General features: G+C 36.7%; 1 protein-coding gene across 9 annotated transcripts in view; it reads left to right on the top strand.

Moving 5' to 3' along the window:
• FRY (FRY microtubule binding protein) overlaps positions 1 to 21,230 on the top strand; it is a 180,545-nt gene that overhangs the window by 141,104 nt on the left and 18,211 nt on the right. For 7 of the 9 annotated variants that reach the window (XM_072930174.1, XM_072930158.1, XM_072930153.1 and 4 more), the window contains 11 exons: positions 573 to 670; positions 763 to 933; positions 5,024 to 5,164; positions 5,909 to 6,088; positions 6,780 to 6,941; positions 7,758 to 7,832; positions 8,877 to 9,047; positions 14,764 to 14,964; positions 15,464 to 15,625; positions 18,994 to 19,157; positions 20,017 to 20,206. In XM_072930174.1, coding sequence (XP_072786275.1) covers positions 573 to 670; positions 763 to 933; positions 5,024 to 5,164; positions 5,909 to 6,088; positions 6,780 to 6,941; positions 7,758 to 7,832; positions 8,877 to 9,047; positions 14,764 to 14,964; positions 15,464 to 15,625; positions 18,994 to 19,157; positions 20,017 to 20,206 — 1,715 coding nt within the window. Of the gene's footprint in view, positions 1 to 572; positions 671 to 762; positions 934 to 5,023; positions 5,165 to 5,908; positions 6,089 to 6,779; positions 6,942 to 7,757; positions 7,833 to 8,876; positions 9,048 to 11,132; positions 13,762 to 14,763; positions 14,965 to 15,463; positions 15,626 to 18,971; positions 19,158 to 20,016; positions 20,207 to 21,230 lie in introns of those variants that run through there. The other 2 variants (XM_072930179.1, XM_072930180.1) reach the window with 2 other exon arrangements.

Raw genomic sequence — 21,230 nt, 5'->3', positions numbered from 1 at the left:
TTGTTATAGCTCTGTTACAGCTGCTGCAGGTATTTCATCAACCACTTTGAGCTATGAGTTGGTGCCGAAGATCTGAATCCCAGTTCCAGACAGCACTTGAGCTAATTACAGCACCTGGAACTTGGTGCATTATTATTATCTTGAACAATGTAAAACAGTGGAAGATGTGCCTGGCAGCTGACCAGAACAGTTGTTTATTAATCAATACTCACTGAATTTCTTTTTGTGTTTTAGCAGCAGTAGTGAAAATGCCACTGGTTAAGACCATCAATAAGCCAGTTAAGTGGAAAAGATAAAAATTATCTCTAGCAGAAATGTGCGGTAGTGTTTGCAGAAATAGGATTACATTTTACAAGAGTATTGTTGCCTAAATGACATACTGGATTTTCAAATTATGGCCCCTTTATGACAAACGTGGTATGGCCAGTGGTACAACCAGCTTGACAGGGTCTGTGTGAGTTTATGGCTAATGTAATATTGAAACTGTGACCTCCCATGAAACACCAATTCAAAGATCAGTGTGGCTCTTGCTGTCCAGAATACATCTTTTGTTCTGTATTTTCTTGTTCTAGGATTTCCACTGAATGTTTTGTGTCTCCTGCCCCATTTAATTCAGCATTTTGACAGCCCAAACCAGTTTTGTAAAGATATAGCTGAAAGGATTGCTCAGGTATCAAAATCATTTGCTGTTTTGTACATCCTCAAACCCTGTAAATGCAGTTGCCTTGTTCTTGATATGTTTTGATGTTTGTATTTAATTAGGTTTGTTTGGAGGAGAAGAATCCCAAGCTATCAAATCTTGCACATGTCATGACCCTTTATAAAACACACAGCTATACAAGGGACTGTGTTACCTGGGTAAATGTGGTTTGCCGTTACCTTCATGAAGCATTTGCTGATATTACTTTGAGTATGGTTACATATCTGGCTGAGGTAAGTTTTCAGAAACTTTTCACTGTTCTAACTCTTCTGTTGCCCAGCAGCCTAAAGAGATGAAGTGTGCCAGAAAATTACTGTGAGCTCTGCATCTGTTATTTATAATTAAAAAATACAAGCAGAATTTGCCAGAAAAAAAACATAGTTACTTTAAAAACCCCCAATATTAACACTAAAACAAAAGCTGATACACCTTAAAGCAAATTCCTTCATCGGCCAGTTGGATTTTCCACTGTGAAAGTGAATGCTCTAGAGTCCAGAGTGAAGTGTCTTCTTCACAGTGGAAGCTTGTATTCCTAATAAAAAAATGATATTAAAACTATACTTGTAATAAATAAATGCTATAAAAATGTAAGTGTTCAAATTCTTTCTCCTTTGCTTTCCCAGCCTTAGGAAAGCGGTTGCCCCTCTGATTTCCTTTCAGTGCTCTCTGTACACTCAGTAGTGCTGCACCACCTCCACAAAGGCCATTGCTCCTGATCCTGCTCCCCTTGAAATGGGTTGAGACGTGCATGTGGAGACTCTTTTCTGCATGGCTCCCCCTTGCTGTAGATTGGCACCACCGACTGTATCAACAGCAAGCCAGGCAGGTTTTATACTGTAATTAAAACACATTCCTCACATAGCACCACCAGCAGCAGGATGAGAGAGTTGTAAGCATAGACTTCCTTTCTCTGTATTTACATTGAGTACAGCTCTGTTGAGTCATGTCTGGAGAATATTTATATGGGCACAGAGTAGCTGTCAGTCTGGTAGTATAGCAAAAGACAAGAAGCCATCTTATTCAGCCTGCTGTAGCCTTGAGTATTTTTTTTTCCCAGCTTTCAGAATGTTTCCTCTTTTCTTCCTAGTTAATCCCCAGGCCAGGATAAACAATGTGCCCCTGTCTCCTATAAACCAGCTGTGGGGTATACTGTCAATTGGTAAAGCCAAATAGGTTAACAGCCCCACTGGGCAACCTGCACTTGAATGTTAAAGCCATACACAGCCTCGAGCTTTAACAATTCTGTCCCCAGCACTTGGGACAGAGGGAAATTGTGAAACAGGCAGTGCTTAAGAATACCAAAGGAGATTGTATTGCAACAGTGACCCTTCCAAATACAGGTGTAGCTTCAGAAGGAGACACTGTACCACAAATTAAGACTATGAAAAGAAATGCTCTCAGCACAAAGTAGGAGTTTCAATTCTTGCCATTCAGATAAAATTTGTATTTGACCTATTCAATGGCAAGTCATTGCTTGTCATCAAGGAGTGTGATCCCAGTAGAAAATAAAATATTTGAGCTCTGTTATTACCCACATCTCAGAGTGACAAGTGGTGCTCCTTACTTAGTTGTACATATTTTCCATTCATGAAAAATTATAATTTCTTCTAGAAAACTACTGGGAGGTCTCAATCTACAGATGAGGAAAAATTACTATTCAGTAGTGCAATAGAACTCTGAACCTCCACAACCAAAATCAGATCAGCATACAAACATGTTACTGAAATCTTATTTTGGTTTTTTGCTAGATTTTTGCAGATTAATTTTTGAAATTTAAACTTTAATCATGGCAGCACACTTATTCTAGGAGCATATCTGAATTGGCATGGGTCATGTTAAACTGGTGACTCATTAAGTCCATGTTAAAACTTAAGTAGCTAATGCTAGTAATAGAGAAGAAAGGACAAGAATCCATAGTGCATGTTTATGGTAGAGTCTTCCACCTCCTCCTTGTTAGATGGTGATAAAAACATTAGCATTTATTACCTGTTCAAAGAATTGGTAGAAACGAAACCATCTGTCTTGCAAGGGGAAGCATGCCCTAGGTAAGGCATTAATCAAAGTAATGGCTTATCTCACAGACATGGCTTTTTAAATGCCCTCTTTATTTCCTCAAAACATTTGTTTGATTACATGGCATTGCCTCAGAGCTGGGTATCTCTTCACACCTCCTGCCAGACTGGAAGGGGCAAAGGGAACTGTCCCCTGGGGTAGCACCCCAGAAGCTGAGGCAACCCTTGAAGGAGAAGGCTCTCTTCTCCACTTCATTCTGGGGTAGTTGTTGCTTCCAGAAGAGGACAAATGTTGCTAAAGCAATGTGGATTCCTGAGCCCAGATAAGACCCCAGTAGTTACCACACAGAACAAGAGGGGAATCCACAACTCTTCAAACCATGTCATACGTACAAGAGTGCAAAAAAAGAAAAATTCTGAGAAGAGTTGTATTTCTTTCTATAAATACCGTGGAAACTCTTTGTCCTGGAATTCTCTTATCCAAATGGTTTCTTACCACAACTCCACCTCACTGCTATTTTTTTACTTACAGCAGCAACAGAATTCATATTGCACTAAAGGCATGTTAAGGATGCTATTTTTAAAATCAGAAATATTCTTTCTTATTGCAAATTAATTATGTCTTTAAGGACATACTTGGACTACAAACCACCACATATATTCATCTGAGCAAGTGAAAACTGACACAGTCCACAAATAGGTCAGGTTTAAGGGCCAAGAGCTGTTTCAGTCAACAAATACTTTTGACAACAAATTTATACAAACTGTAGTGGAAATTACAAACTTTCGAAGATAATGTTCCTCTAATAGTATTTGACACAAAATTCCCATTATTTCCCAAGAATTCCTTTTCCTATCCCAGAAGGGATTGTCTGATGCAGTAGCCTCTGTCAGAGAACAAAAAAATTTCTTTCTGTCATCCAGATACTTTCTTCTAATCCTGCAGTGAAATGGCTGATGTGCTGCATCACATAAACTATTTGCAAACAAGGAATCAAACTTTCTATTGCAAAATCCTAATTGAGGGCAAAAAAAGCCCTTGGTAACCCTGTTTTGAAGAAAAATTGCTAAGCACATTTTCAAAAAAGATATTTGAGGGGCTGACAGTGTCTAAGGGCTGAAGCAAGTTGCCAAACCTTTAATTTAAAAATTCTTCCTGTCTATTTGTAGAGGAATAGATAAGTATAATGAGTTTCCTTTATTGTGCTGTTAATGGAATTTGTTTTATGAATGGCTTTGTTTTATGAATCACTAATTGCTACTCACTTTTCTGATGAAAGAAATCAGAAGATATTTAGTGGAATAAAAGAGATTCCACTTGCACTGGCATGAAACATTCTCATACAATAAAAGGAGACACCTTATCCTTCTATATCCCTAGAAGGATATCTAAAAAATTACTAAAGTCCCCTTGGATAAGAAATTTTTCCCGATGGAAGGCAGGAGACAGCTTAGGGGTTTTATAAGCAATTTTTTTTCTAGAATCCAATAATGCTAATAGCCAGTGTTAGAATTGGGAGGATGGTGTCTAGTATTGAGGCTCTGATAACCTCCAGCGAAAACATTTCATTGCCTGTGAAATTTGTGGGGTGGAACAATGTTCTTTCACCAGTGAAAGAACATGCTGCTTGCTAGGGAATTCTCAGCTGAGATATTTCACACATATACAAACAAATAATGGTTATCTGTATGCCTCTGGAATTACTATCACACATATATTTATGAGCATTTCCAAGGTTCATTCTAGTATTCCAGGTGTCTGAAAATTCTAGGATTTAGATCAAGTCCTTCTCTGTATTACTCTCTGCAGTAATAGGGGCCAGGGACTCCACCTCCTCCTACACAGAAAATGTTTCTTTGGCACTTAAAGCCAGTGAGCACTGGCAGTGAAATGTATTTATAAATATTGATGGCTGAATAGCAGTAGTTTTGTTTCTTCAGCAAGTTTTCTTTTTTCTCACTAACTTCCAGCAAATGTAGACATAAAAAGATCCTCCCCTGTTTTTTTTGGATGTCCTTACCCAATTACAGTGTAAATTTTACGTACCAGTTTACTCAACTGCTGAATGTGTTTTCTGGATAAGTTAGGGCAGGCATATATAAAATATAACAGGCTGGCATTTGGCTCCTAACTTAAGCTTTTTTGCTTCATGCCTGTATCACCATCAGTTGTGAAATTATTGTAAAATGGCATTGCAAAACCACTGAGTAAAGAGAGATGAAAATTACAGTTGCTGTTTGTGAAACTAGTAGCTTTTTATTTAAGAAGAAATGTCTCAAAATTTTGTTATATTCACTTTTCTTTTAAAAGCTACTAGAAAAGGGCCTTCCTAGTATGCAACAGTCCCTCTTACAGATGATCTACAGTCTTCTTAGTTATGTGGACCTATCGGCTATTCCTGTGAAGCAGTTTAACATGGAAGTGCTAAAAACCATTGAAAAATATGTACAGGTAAGTACCATATCATTTTTATATTACTCTAGGAACTTAGCAGCATTTACTATTCTAAGTTGATTTTCTGTGTAAGAATTTAAGACTAGATTAGCAGGGAGGGCTGCAAGTATCTAGTGTGGGGCAAAGTTTGTAAACATCCTGGTGTCGTGTAGCCTGTGCATCCCCAGAGAAGATGCCTGGCTGTGTTTTTACTGTGGGGGAAGGTTGGGCTTCAGCCTTGGAGTACCTCAGAGCAACCTTAATACCACTCAGAGCCTGAGTAACCATTCCTTAATTATTAGCACAAGGGAGATGTGGCATAAGCACTTCTCTTCAGAGAGTTCTGTACCTAATTCTTGACAAGTGAAAAATACGTGGGAGTACTAGGAATTCACAGAGGTAAAAACCTGCATCAAGTCACCTTTTTATTAAATGGGGATTCTGCTATGGCCCTTATATTTATTCATACTGATTAAGACATTCAGGTAGGAGATTTTAAATCCTCTGCCAGGTTGGCTTTATCCACAGGTCTGCCAGCTTGTTGGCCAGTTCCCTAACAGTGACACCTTAGGCAAGTCTTGGTCTCTGATGTTGAAGTTATTCTGCAATTCCACACCTTGTCACTGGCTAAGAGAGACAAAGAATACGTATATTCAAATTCTACTTTTAATTATGTGGTAAAAATACGACTGTAAAATATAAATAATGTTGAATTTTTGTGAATCTCACTTTCTGTTTGCTGAGTAAATACATTATTTCTAGAGCATTCACTGGAGAGAAGCCTTGAATATCCTGAAATTGGTAGTTTCTCGTTCTGCCAGTTTAGTTCTACCTTCCTATCAACATAGTGATCTTTCAAAAATGGAAATACATCGAGTGTGGAACAGTGCCTCCAAGGAGCTACCAGGGAAGACTTTGGAGTTTCATTTTGATATTTCAGAGGTATTTTTTGTAGTTTTGTTTCTTAACACCTTAATTCTGACTTCTCACTGGACTCTCTTACAGCAGTCTTTATCCTGCAAACCCTTGTAACTACAGAACTGAAGGGCCCTAGTGACTTTAATGGGTCCTAGTAACTTTATTGTTAAGAAGCTGAAGAATTGTTTGAAGGATTATAGATTATTTCATATAGATAATAGTGAGCTGTTGAGGTTAAAAGGAAATACAAGCATAAAAATGCATTTGCTTTGCATTTGGTACTATTTGCTTTCCTGTCAGCATAATTGTGGAAAATGCTGAGCATCTTACTGTTAATCCAAGAAAGCATTTCAATACCTGTTGGAAAAGGGCCAAAGTGTTCAGCACTCTTAGGAAAAAAAATCAAATATGCAAGAAGTGCAGATTTGAAATTAACTTCATAAGCTTCCTTGGGTTTTTGCTGGTTCTTATGTCAGGAACTTGAGTGGCAGTTGCTTTGAGTATTATCTATCCATGAACCTAAGCTCTGGCTACTAAGTATGGCAGTTGCTACTCAGACATTCACAGTGGAAAATAAGATGTGAAATTTGCTGCAATCCTTGTTTTATCCCTGTAAATTATCTTCAAAATAATCTTTTCCTCCAACTGAAGCAATATGGCTCTTCTAAGTTCATCCTGAAGCAGGATGCTACTGAATAATTACTCTCTGTTTAAGACTCCAATCATTGGGAGACGGTATGATGAGCTGCAGAGTTCTTCTGGGCGAGATGGTAAACCCAGGGCAGTGGCTGTCACCCGAAGCACTTCTTCAACCTCATCAGGATCTAATTCCAATGTCCTTGTTCCTGTGAGCTGGAAGAGACCTCAGTACTCTCAGGTAGGTAGCCCACTATTCATTAGCAAGTTGCAGTCAGAGGAGCTGAATTAACATGTTTGGGTCCTTAAACGCTTGTGCCCTCTGTGCCCTGTGCAGCCTGGAGGCAGTGGCAGCACAACATCTGACCCTGTGTGCTGAGTGTCTTTGTTGGACTCAAAAATGGACTGAGTTATGTCCATCTTCTATCCCAAAGCTGTTTTTCGTTCAGCTCGCAGGAAATGCATCTCTTTCAGACCTCTTAAGTCTAGATCAGATTTAAGTAAATATGACACATGAGTTCAGATTTTAGCAAGGGTAGATATCTTGTGCAACTTTTAAAGTTGATTTCTTGTGAAATTCAATAAAAAGAACAATTTTCATATAAGTGACATTTGATTACCTTAATGATTTTGTTTATCTGCCAGTTAAAATAAAGCTATGCAGAGTAAACATATTTTTTGCTCTTTTCTCTTTTTTGATATAGCAGGTTACACAGCAGTGACTCAGGCCCAATTCTGAAAAAAAAAAAAAAAAAATTATGCATGTGCTTAATTTTAGCCTTCTGAACTGTCTTTTTGAAGTCATGCATATGAGCCAATGTTTTCTTAATATACTCAATGTAATTTATAGACTAATTTAAATATAACAGTAAAATCATTAACAACTATTTTTTATTTTTCCTTAATAAATAGTTGCTCTGAAAGCGATCCTTTGAGCATTTAATGACTAATTCTTTGGTTGGTTCCTCCTAATTAAAAATTGCTAATGTATGTTTCTAGCCACAAGGAGAATGCATGGTTAAAAAAATGCTCACTTGAGAAACATCTTGTTTTCTAGAAAAGGACAAAGGAAAAACTGGTGCATGTCCTTTCCCTTTGTGGTCAGGAAGTTGGGCTGAGTAAAAACCCTTCAGTAAGTAGCCTTGTATTGACCAATTTTTTGTTTCATTGTGTCCTAAGCGTTGAAAGTGAAGAACTGTTGTTTCCCAGAGCTGCTGACCAGATTTGCACAGTTTTGGAGCCACTACTGTCATTATCCTTTGTACTGGCCCAGGCTGTGTTTCTCAGCATATGGACCAGGGAGTGGATGGCCCTTTCACTTAAAGAGAGCTGTGTGTGGTTTTCCTGTGAGAATCTCTGATGCTGTAGGTTTTACTTATGCCATCTCAGTGGGTAGAGAGTAACAGCCTCTGTATTACCAATCCAGAATCTTTATAAAGTAAAAAATTATATTACAGAAATCAGATGGGAGGGGAAAGGGGGTGTGTATGTCTCATTTTCCCATTAGACACTAGTTCTGATGTTACTCTTTAAAAATTAGTATTATCTGGTGCCAGGAAAAGGGTGATTGATCACCCAAGGTGGGAAGCTCTTCAGATATTAATTAAATATTTTCTGCAGAAAAAAGAAAATTCTCTTAATGCTTTTGAGCGTGGTATATGTCATTTGTATTATGGAGAACAGGTTTTTGTTTCTGCAAGACAGGAACTGTTTAATTTGTGCAACTAAATTGCAAATACAAGTATGCTCAGTAGGAAAGAAAAAATTATAGCTTGTTGTATTTTCTAATCTTGACATATTTTTTAACAACTTGTTAACTGGAAGGGTTTTTTAAATGAACTTACTTTATTATCCCCTTGACAGTGTTTTCTCTGCTAAGTTCTCTGAATTTTGTTCCTATATATGTATGCAAACATCTAGGCAACATCAATCTGCAGCCTTTAGGAGGTAGCTGTAATATTCTTGGATGTGTTCCCACAGTATGAAGTTGTTTCTTTGTACAAGTTTAATCTGAAGGCACCTGTCCAACATAAATAATAAAGAGTGTTCTAAAAATACTCAGTGAAGGAATTAGGTGTGTACTGGAAATACAGTCTTCTGAATAACCAATTACAGCTTTTAGGAAGAAACAACCAGAGGGAACAGTTTGTAACAAAAGAAATCCTTTGAATTGTAGGTGATTTTTTCTTCCTGTGGTGATTTGGATCTGATTGAGCACCAGACGAGCTTGGTCTCTTCAGAAGACGGAACGAGGGAGCAGGAGAACATGGATGATTCAAACAGTGAACAACAATTCAGAGTCTTTAGGGACTTTGATTTCCTAGATGTTGAGCTGGAAGATGGGGAGGTACAGTATATTTTCTTTGAAACAGCTTTTTTATTAAAACACTTTTATGTTCCTTCTGCTAAACACTTCTTGTAACATAAAACTTTAACTGTGTAACTATAAACGTACTTTTAAGTTCAGATTATTTATGGTCTTCACTTAGTGTTTATTTCAGTAGCGTAACAGTAAAAAGACTACCACACCCTTCCTTTCTGGATCTACTTTAGGAAACACTGCAAAACTGGTAGTGGAAAATAAAGCCTCTGTTCTAGTACCTTTGTGATGAACTTACTTTTAAGTGAACTTATTTTAAATACAGTTTGTAAAGATCTAAATTGTTAAGAAAATACATAATTTTTTTTGCTGATTAAAAATGTATAAAATGAAATTGTTCCAAATCTGTTGGTTCATACGGAACCCTCTGAAACATTAATTCAGGCCTTCAGGCTGCGGTTATTCCTGCAACTGCCAATGAAATCACTTAGAGATGTACCTTCCACTCTGCTGAGGTGTCTGTGATTTTATGATTTCATGCAGGAGATAAACAAAATCCTGAACCCCAGATCAAGTCATGACAGGTGAAGGCTGTCAGCTCACCCTGAGCTGAAACTGCTGAAGGGAAAAATTTGAAGAACTGCTAAATTTTTGGGGGCTACACCCTTTAACTTTGCTAGTATCAAACTGGGGTATTTCTTTTTATTTGATCAGGAAAGACCAAAAATTATTATCTGTTGCCAAACAAGTCTAACAATTTTGTTACTGTTTAAAAGTTCAGAAACTGTTAGTTATTTTGAAGAACTTAAGACTCAGGTGTCCTATATATGGACTTGTTTTTAACATGAATTCTCTCAGTCATCACTCTTAGCCCTGAGAAGAACATGTATACAGGAAGAAATATTCTTTTTTCTACCTATTTATATTACAGTAGTAAAATAATTTTAAAGTAAATAGAACCATCAGATGTGAACTCATGTGCATCTGAATTTTTTTCCAATTAAGAGAAAGGATGAATGAATGGAAAAAAAAAAGTCCCAAACTCCTTATTTTTTCCAAGTCAGGAATTTCTGTATCAAAATTAGTAGTCTTGGCTCACAGATGCCCATGACTTTGCTAAGGAAAAAAACAAACAAACAAACAAACCAAAGGGGAAAAAACCAAAAAAGCCTGAAAGGGTAGTTGGCAGCAATGGTTGAAAGTGCATTAGACAAATATTGAAGGAGCTTCAAGGTTCCAGACAAGGATGAATGATAAAACAATAATGCCAGGTTGTTTGGCAAAAATACACTGGCTTCAGTAATTTCTGTGTCTTAAATGCTTTCAAGCTATTACAAGGATGTAGGACTGCAACTTTGACTGAAGATCACTTCATAATCTTTTGGCCACTGAAATTCAGGAATTTCTTATTTCTCTTCACCAGTTAAAATTATATAGGGCATATATATAATTGTGCACAACAATTCATTTTAAAGTAAATTTACCTTCATGAACTTGACTCTGTGAAGATTTTTTTATACACGTGGTCAGCTTCAAGACTGAGGCCTATATCAATTGATATCCTAATAGTCTTCAATTGGTCATGAAACACATACCAAGCTTTCTCTAGTTTTACATGAAGTAAAATCAAAAATGTTGAGTTTCACTTAGTGTTTTTTAAATTGCCATGGATTGTGTTCCAAAGTTTAGTTCAGACTTATTACTGTTTTAAAAATAAACTTAGACCTCATGTAAAAGGCTGCTTCTCTAATGACTGAGTTGAAACTGTAATATATACATAATATTTGAGTCTGGCATATTCATAAAAATGAAAAAACAGTGTTAGAAATCTAAAGCTAGCAAGAGCAACATCAGTCCTTCAAAAATTGCATATGATTTTAAGAGGCCAGTGATGCTTGGATCATCCCCAAAACACAAGGTATACTTGTTTAAAATTTTGTAAAGATGTGAAAGCAAGAAATAGTTATTTTCCGACTTAAAAGGTAGAGTTGAAGCTTCTGTGGTAATATTTGTTAAAATTGTAGGCAAATGTTTATCTATGATGTTTTTGATGCAGTGATTTTACATAGATTCTTTCTATTTGTTTTTCTATCTGTTATATCTGCTACCCAGGAACTTCAGGTAAGAATGCTACTTGAGCTCAGATGTGCCAGCATATGTTATGCCTTCTTGCAAATTTGTATTGTAGAATAACATCATAATTTTGCTGTTGCCTCCCCCCTTTAGTGTGTGCGTAGGTGAGTGTGTGTGTGCACGCTTGCATTTGTGACAGGTGCTTCATTTTTTGTCTTGTATTAGAAATACTTTTGAGGTCTTTTCCAAAAATTCTGCTTCATTTTAAGTTTGTTTTTGACATGTTCAACAGTCTTCACAAATTTTAAAATATCTTAATTCTAGTGTCAGTGTTTTTCAAACTGAGCCCTTTCTCCTTGTCATATCTTTGTGCATGATTAATGTGTAGAAATTTCATTATCTATAGAGTTTGGGCCATTTGTTATTAGGGGCAACTTATATATAATTTCTACCTTTTCTGTTGTGGCATACTGTCTCCTGTTAGCATCTTGCTAAAGCTGATGTCTGAGACCTCTTAAGACAGTTTATATTATTGCTATCAGACCGAATTTAATTGGATAAATAAATTATTTTCTACAGCCTAACTTAATACAGCTGTATTGTCCTACCAACTTTGCTGGACTCATTTACCCTATGAAGAAAACTGAAAAGACACATCAGTCATTGCCAGTTTGGGACCTAAATTTTAAGTTTACCAGTGTATAGAGAGAACTGAAATATTAGAGAATTTAATGAGTTGTACAAATAATACAGAAATCAGCAACCACAGAATTTTACATATCTGTTTCTGATAGTTTGTACATCAGTTATTATGCAAATACAACTCCCAAAATCTTTGTCTCAAAATGCCTGTGCTGTAAGAGATACATCCATATGGAAATAGTGCCTTATTGTGTAGTTCTACAATGCTTCTGCATACACCCTGCAATATTTGAGTATTTCCATTTACTTTGCATACTTTGTCAACACAGTAAGGATAAAAAACTTGTGTGAAAGAGGTTTTGCATGATTCTTACTGCCTCTGTGGAGTAGCCTTACTGCTCTCCCCCACACAGAATTACTTTCCCTTCTGTCTCTCCTTTTCCCTGGGCTGTTGTAAAGTTTGAAGTAGCTGCAAGGGCACATCTGCTTCTTTACCAGATGGGTAAAGGAAGGTGGTGACTGTAGGAAGTTCTGAGTGGTACCTGCTAACTGCTGGCCAGACACACTTATAACGTGACTGTTTTCCTCTGACTTGATGTGTACCACTGGTGACTTTTCAGATGGGAGATGGCTTTGCTCCTGCTGTAAATAAAAATGAACAGCCTCTCAAATACATCTTTGCTCTTTCTTGTTTACTGTGGCAGAAAGATTGCTAAATAGACTATAAAAACAACTCCATCTTCATAGACACATGCTGACCTCTTGTTTAAATTCAGTATGGTTCTGGGTGTCCCTGTAGCAAACTTATACTAATCCAAATGCTATGGGTATTTGAGTTATAGCATTTCATCTCTTTTACCCTCATCCCTCACTTTTAATTCACTCCCTGTTCTAACTGCATGCCCTGGAAGTGTCCCTTTTATTTTTCTTCTTTTTGCTGGCTTCCTTCTTTAAGGCATTGTAGAATAAAACTGCAATAGGAAATATTCCCATAGACATGGACTGCTAAATTTACTGGTGGCTTTACTAGGCATCATGAGGATAAGGGTGTGACAATAGTCATCTTTGCTTGCTTGCTTATTTATGTCATTTTGTCATTTGTTAGTTCAGTAATTGATGTGTTTGTGGAGGATGTCTAATTGCTGCATGTGTCCTCCAGCCTTTGAGGGGGAGGATGGACAACCAAAGAATTTGTTAAAATAAATAGCTTGGAACAGAACAGTCAATTTTATGATTTAAAGTTTGATGTGTTCTGTTAGATGTGTCAGATGTGCTCTGTTCTCTTTCCACACAATACTACCATGTGGTAACAGTCCCAGGATCAAAACACAGAGTTCTTCCAATAATGTATCAGGCTTCATAACAATTTCATCTTCATTTTCTCTTCATTGTAGTGCATTCCTTAGTTTTAAATGTTATTGCGAATTGCAAGGGTTGTCTTTTTCCTTAAAAATATTTGTTTCTGTTTTCATCATATTTGTTCATGAAATGGTGAGCTTAGAGTAATGAAAGTGAACTTTCCCTCCTATTCAAATTCTATAGTTCATTGCATTAAATGGTAATGATGCAAAATAAGGTCAATTTCTGCAAGTTTGTTGATTGTTAAGGAGGTAAGATTGCAATTTGATTCACTGCACATTATGCAGTTTGGTCCCCATTCAGTAAATGTCTGAGTAGTCCCAGAAGAGCAACACCCAAGTGTTGAAAATCGCAACTAGTGAACTGAGACTTCTTTCTCAGTCCCTGCATTGATCATAATGTTGATCCACATAAACTCAGGAAATAATCATAATCAGTTATTTCATAATTATATTATTTTTTAGGCAGAACTAATTTTTTTTCAAATTAATATTTAAGTATCACTTGCAGCTTGAATTCTCACCAATTGACTTGCTTGTTTAAGAGCACTGTATCTTACAGGGTCTTGTTTAAAACAGGCAGCCCTGAACCTCAAAAGCAAACATTTTTCTCTATAAATTTTCTTCCCATGTTGATGCAGAATTGAGGGCTTTCATCTAAGTAAAGTACCCAAAACTGCATCTGAATACTTCTGGGGAAACCCTTCTTGCTGTGTGAGCCCCTTTTGCCTCTGGAGATCCATGGCAGGAGCAGTTGTGGATGTGGTCCTGCATTTGCCAGAGAGGAACATGGCGAGACTTAGGAAGGGAATGAGAGATTATTGCAGTCAGGGAAAAGGCATGCAGTCCACTGGAAAATACAGAAAATAAATAAATGGAAATGGGGTGGAAAACTAATTGTCATTTTTATACGTGAAAGAAATCAAGTTATCTTTTTATCAGTTCAGCAGCCTAACAAATTGTTACACAATTTCCTTAATGCGCTCAACTTTATGTAACTGTGTGTGGGATCTGAACTGGAAGTCTGATAAATATAAAATGTTTGGTCCATTTGACTATGTCCATTTCACAATGTGAGATCACAGGCAATGCTTATTTATCAGGCTATTCCTAAAATATAGTTTCAAATAATTCAAGTAGATTCAAAAATAAGTATGGGCCTGGAATAAGAGTTTAAAAGGTGTACTGCTTAAGGTGTTACATTTTTTGTGTAAATCAAGGGTTTGTTCAAATCTACTCACCATTATGGTTATATATATAAAGCAAAGAATCTAAAATCTTTAACATAAGTTTTGCAATTGAACCATTGGTATGAATTGTGCTTCTAATGCTTTTAAAAATCATGAAAAAATCCTTTAAAATTGCTTTCAAACTTTTTCCTTTGCGTGTCACTGCTCTACTGGTATCAAGGAGTGTGTATATATGAACTTACCAAAATAAATCCTTAAATAAGCAAATGCATGAAAAATATCTAATATTGAAAAAACTGAGTGTTCATTAACTGCCATTTCCATGCTTCTGCACTTATCTTCAGGTGAACAAGCAAGATAATGCTTATTTCAAGTTTTTACTATTTTTTTACATAAAAATATTTCTGGAGCTAGCTTTTTTCAAGTGTTAGCATATGATTAGTTCTATATCAAGCAAGCTGACCCTCTGTCTGATTTCAGGGTGAGAGCATGGACAACTTCAACTGGGGAGTGCGCAGACGGTCCCTGGACAGCCTGGACAAGTGTGACATGCAGCTGATGGAAGAGAACCAGCTCTCAGGGAGCACACCCAGCCTGAACAAAATGAACCATGAGGACTCGGATGAGTCATCAGAGGAGGAGGACCTGACCACGAGCCAAATCTTGGAGAACTCAGACCTAGTGAGTTGCAAACTTGAAACTTAGGAAAAAATAGGGTGGTGAGTTTAAATAAGCTGGGCTTTTAGTTTCCTCTGCCCAGGTGCAATCTAAGGAGCAGAAATTGATGAATACATTTTCCCTTATTTCCAAGGGTAAACAGGAATTTTAATGCAAAGTTTGAAACACGGGAATCATCAGATCTTATTATTTGCCTTTTTTTACTATGGGACAATTTTTGAAAAGTGGCAATAATAAATCTTTATGATGTATTTAATGCTTAAAGAGATATAACAAGACTCCAGGTTGGTAAGTGGTTTCACATTTTCGTTGTTCACTTCTGGGGGTCTTTTAATAAAATTTTTATGACAGAAATATTGAAAGGGTTGTGTCTATATACAAATTAAGAGTGCTACTGTCACTTCACTGTAAGACACTCTCTGTTTTACATGTTCATGAAAGCAGCATGTGGTAGGGTAGCTGTATACTCAGTTCTTTTGTGCTTTTGTTGTCTTTTAAACAGATTATAAATCTTTCCCCATCTGAGGATGCAAATCATATTGACTCACTTTCTACATCATGTGACACAACCTCAGCAGACCCTCATCATTTTAACATGGGAACATCCAGCTTTGATGTGTCTTTGCCTGGTATGAATAATCTCCAGGTGTCTGAAGGACCCAAGGTGAATACATTTTTTTCTTTCTTTTCCAACTGGACTGTATTTTATGTAACACTGTTAAAATTTCTTTTGCTTATACTTCTTAAAGGGTTTGATCTGTTAAATCAAGTACATTCTGGCTTCCTCTGTCTAGTGGCATAGTCCAGTACATTCATGCACTACTTCACTTGCTACCATTTCCTTTCTACTTATACTTTCTTCATTAAGATATTTTATTTATTGTTTCTTAAATATGTTGCACTACATATGCACCAAAATACTACAAGCTCATCAGAAGACAAGTTCATGAACTGGCTACAAGTTACAACTCCGAGGCAATATTCTTTTGTTTTTCATGCTGCATTAAAGAACAATATGCCAGCTCATGTTGTGGGTGTATGCGTGTATTCTCTGAAATATTTTTGTATGTGGGGACCTATTGTACAGTTGTGTGCCCTGGATTCAGTACTTGCCTTTTGGCAGACACACAGAAATTTTAAATTCATGACCAAAATGTTAAACCATCCTGGGGGTGGGGAGGCAGGATTTGTAAGGATACAGCAATCATGTTCAGCACAGTGTATTTCAGAGAGCTGTATCAGAAGATGAAGACAAAGCAAGGTTGGTAAATCATTATCAATATGGGGATGGTTCCTTTAATTTTCTGTTCAACAGTACTTGCTTATGAGAGATGAGGTGAACCTACTCCTTTCAGTGTCTCTCCAGAAATATAATCTAGTTTTGGGAGTGGGGGTTGTGAATTAGTGTCTTGATGATACTGTTGGCTTCTGTCAGTAAAGCTTCTCTATCATGTCTAAATTGAGTGACTTCTGCAGAAAGAGCAGTGTATGAGACTGGGGCAGAGGAAGAATGTATCTTCTGTAATCATTGGCTTTCCTTCTTGCCCTTGCCCCCTCCAGACGCAGCCACACAAAAACTTGATACTGGTAGCACTGCATGTTTCAGAAAGAATGGAAACTTCTGCAGAAGAAGTCATAGTAAAGGAGGTTGGAATTGTGCTGAATATTGAGCAAATTGTTTGTGTCAGAAACCGCTGCAGTAGGAAGGAAGGACGGGAGGAGGGTAGTGTTTGTAAAATAGGAAAGGAGGAGAACCTTTCCAAACAGTGGCTGTGGAGAAGGTAAACTCATTATAATTTGTCAAAATGTTGGTAGACAAGTAACCACATAACAACCGTAAACAGCAGAAGTTGGCAGAATTTCAGTTCAGGAAGCAGCAGTCAGAACAGACACGTTTGCAGGTGGTAGCTGCAGCTGATCTCATGCATCCAGCTGCAGTAGCTGTTGGTGTGTACATTAAGAACTGAAAATCACAGCTTATAAGATCAGTGTATGTCTGGGGGTTTGGAATCTTTACTGTCAAAATCTCTTTAATGTCCCACGTGCCAGTATTCATCAAAAATGAAAAGCTTTAAAATAAGAAAGTAAATGAAGAATGTAAAATCAGAGCAGTTTCTTGTGGAATTTACAGGCAAATTCAGCTAGTCCTGGTATAGATTTGATATTGGTTTAAAATATAGCCCTGGTTGCAACTGTTACAAAAATAATTGAATTAGTAAGCACAGAATGCCTTATTGGTGGGTTTTTGCCTCAAAGGTATTTTCTTCTAGTGTGCATGCTTCTGTATTTTTACTCAAAATAATTCTGAGTCAATGTAAAGAAAAAAGTTTTTAGTCAGAAAACTTGAAACTTACACCTAAATAATTTTTACTTTATTTTATAACACAAAATCTGGGCTCTTTATTCTTTTCCTTTGAATGCTTCTTTTCAGAGAGCTGATGAGGTGTCATCAATGCAAAGGGAATTTTTTTTTACTTCTCCAGTGATTTACAAAATGTTTAGTTGTTGCATCATAAGCAAAACCAAAAATATCTCGATCTTTAAATAGATACAGCAATTGAGAGAAAGAGACTGATTATGTAGCCTCTTCCTAGATGTTTCAGTGCCAAAATCCACATATTATTGTTAACAGTACTTAATTAGTTAAACTTGTTTTCTGTTAATGATAGTGGGATAATTCTATGAGGGTTACAAAAATTCAGATGATGCTATATTATGTATTTTTACAGAACTCATATATTTCTGGAAGTGTACTACAATCCTCCATTAATATTCAAAGTTCACTTTCCCTATTTTCTTTTGGGGCATCATATTAGTCTCCAGTGGGTGGGAGGTGTTTGCTTCCTCTTCCTTCCTCCCTTGCTCTATCCCATCAAAATGTGTTTTCCTCCTACAGACTCTGTCATTGCAGTGAAGAAACTGTAATGGCTCTTTCAAGCTAATGTTTAATATTTGAAACTGGTTACTACTCGTTACTTGTTGAATAAGCATGAAACATTTACACTTTTTACCGGGTGCTTTGGTTCCTATTCTGACAATTCAGCCAAATAGCTTGCATTTCTCTTTTCAAGATGGTTTGGGCTCCGATTCATTTCATTCACCCTCAGGAACTCAGGAATATCCCTATCTTTTGCTTAGAAAACAAAGCAAACCAAAAGATTATCCTACTTAATTTCTGATCCTGTCCACTCTGTTACAAGTCTTGTTTAATTTTTACAAATACAAATCCCCATAATTAATCTGTAGGATCCAAGCAGACTTGATAAACTGCGGAGGGCTACTTTTCTCATTTAATTCCACTTGCCACAGATTTCCTTCCCTATTAATTGCCAACACATGTATGTACATGCACATGGGCAAATGTGCACAGAGGTTTGAGCAACCCACTGCAGTCATCCCTACAGGAAGTGCTTTGGATGCTATGGATGAGGCAGACAAAAGCCAAAAGATTGAAGCTGAAACAAAACTTGTTCAGACTAAAAATGCAATAGAAATTGGAACCTTTCAAAAAGAAATCATGACCTTTAAGTGCTGATAGATGAAAAAGGAAGAAGGAAATTAAGCATAATCCTTTAAATGGCCTGTTAGAATGCTTAGAATTCCCAGTTCTAAACATGCATAGAGTCTTCCAGACAGTAATTGTTTCCAATATATTCTGAGAGGCTTTAGTACAGTCTTGGACACCATAAAGTGTTAAGAGACAAGGACAGTCTGACAGTAAAAACAGCTCTATTGTTTTTTTCTGAAAAATTACTTCCTTGCTATGTTGCCACATGAATTGGAATCTGAAATTCTTTGCTAGACAAGTTTAAAAAATGCCTTAAAATAATATTTCTCCAAGTCAGAAAGCTGAGCAAATACAGTATTTTTAAAGAAGTGTAAATTGATTCATGTCATTTATAACCTGTGGCTTTATATCTGTGCAATTTAATGTGCTGTCAGGTGGGTTTTTTCATTAAATGCTTTCTGCTTATTAGAGGAATTAACTAACTAATTTGCTGTTTTCTAAGACATCATCATTCACTCCCCTAGGCTGAAGCTGTACCTGAAGAACAAGATATAGCAGTCCATGAGGATGACCTTTCAGGGTCTACAAATGAACTCCCTGGAGCATTTGAATGCAGTGATAGCCTTAGTCTGGATATGACAGAAACTGAAGAGAAAGCTGACAGGCTGGAACAATTTGCTCTTGCTAGGTACTTTGATGCACTGTTATTCGCACAAGTTCTTTTACAATGTACCAAAAAATGATTGCAAGGTGGTGGTTAATGGAATGGATGTTTTAGCCACAGGAGATATAAAATTCTCATGAGTTTGGAGCAATGAGAAGACAATGCCTTAATTATCTGCACAATTATCACACAATTTAAAAAAAAGCAAAACAAAACCAAGCTTTTCATTCTAGGAAAAACAAAATATTTATATGCATCTATGCAACTAGGCATTATGTATATAATATGCTTAATTAAAATAAAAAGGAGAAATTTTAAAGATTTGCAGGAATGCAGGTATTATTTAGGTACCTGTTCAACAGATCAGATGTGTATTCATCCTTCCAATTTCTCATGAAAGAAAGTCTCAGTATTGTTAGAAATCCCAGCTATATGCTCTTAAGGCTGCTTGTGAGTGTGGCTGGACCCTGGTATATGTTATAAAAAGACTTTAAGATTTTTTTACATGCCATCTGGAGCTCTCTCAGATTTTGGATGCTGAGTTAGACTGCAGTTAGCCTGTGGAGGGGGAGGGAGAGAGATCTTTATTCTCCAGTTAAGTTTCAGCCTTCTTCTGTGAAATGATGATATAAGAAAACAATTCAAGTGTTCTGGAATGGAAGAAGATAAATCATAATGGCCTGAAGATAGGGATTCTGATTTGGAGGTTTTTCTCATTGTACTCAACATCTTGTCAACCTTCAAAAGTAATTTGAAAAGTCATAAATATTTTTAGGAAGGTGCTGTAATTGTTCCTGTGATTTTATCTCTCTGTTACAGCATTTTTTATCTGCCACCTTCTTGATATCCTCCTTTCATCACCTTTTTCTGTTTTCTTCTTCAGTTTTGGAGATGTTGATCGAAATGCCTCCCCTCCTCCCTCACCTTTTTTTTCCGCCATCCTTGCTGCATTTCAGCCAGCAGCATGTGATGATGCAGAAGAAGCCTGGCGCAGTCACATCAACCAGCTCATGTGCGACTCTGATGGCTCCTGTGCAGTTTATACATTTCATGTGTTCTCTTCCCTGTTTAAGGTGAGAAAATAAGTTTAAGATGCAAAATCGTCGTCCTTGTGTGTGGCAATTAGTGTTTCTTGATAGCAGCCCCAGTAACTACTAGATATATAACTACTAAATATATAACTCTTGTAATTTTACATACTGCAGAATTGCTGTACTACATTTTCATGTAGCATTGTCTTCTGTGACCAGTTTTGTCATGAAAATACTGTGTATCTCATACTTGCAGGTTTGGAGGTCATGTTGCAAAATATGGGTCCACTTTAAAGAGTGTTTTCTTTGATACTTTACAAACAGACTGCGGGAACAGTAACTGCAGGAGACAAGGAAATAACCTGTTTAATCTTAAACTATTGCTAATGTGTTCTTTTGTCACAAACTCTGAGCATGTCCATGTAAACGTCAGCATAATTCAATGGTTTGTACCTACAGCTGTCATCATGTAACATAAATTCCAGAGACTGAAGACTAGAAATACATTTGTCCTTTCTAAAACTGTATGCTTGCAAAGATAATAATCTTGCAAAAAGATAAGAAGAGTCAAATATACAAGTTGTTCTAAAGAATGATCATATGGTTTTACGTATAAGTAGTTTTAAAGCCGTTTTTAATTGTTTCTCCAGCATCTGCAGGATGTTTAACATCCTCCAGCAGTGAAAGCAGTAGCCAGGTAACTTTCTGCAGAGTTTAAGTACCTGTGATCTCAGAGTACACAATGTTTTATTAACATTTTATTACCCTGATAATAAATACACAATTTCAAGATCTTTTCATACATCTAAGACTAACCTGATAGGAAGGAAGCATCCTATAGTATGAATCTCTTCTTCATCATGTTTCCTCTGTGCTCCACTGGAGTTGAATTTCTTATCTACCTGCACAGTGTCCTCCTTTGAACATTATGCCACTGTATATGTGGGTGTTTTATAGGCATTCTTTTAAGCACTAATGGATAACCATTTGGAAAAAGAAAAAAAACAGTCCTGACTTAAGTGTTAATCCTGTGTTTATTCATGATGTCAGCTTTTCTGTCTTAACC

This window comes from Taeniopygia guttata, chromosome 1 (genome assembly GCF_048771995.1).
Source record: "Taeniopygia guttata chromosome 1, bTaeGut7.mat, whole genome shotgun sequence".
Lineage (NCBI taxonomy): Eukaryota > Metazoa > Chordata > Aves > Passeriformes > Estrildidae > Taeniopygia > Taeniopygia guttata.
Note: the sequence above shows the minus strand (reverse complement) of the source record. Positions and strands in the feature narration are given on the sequence as shown.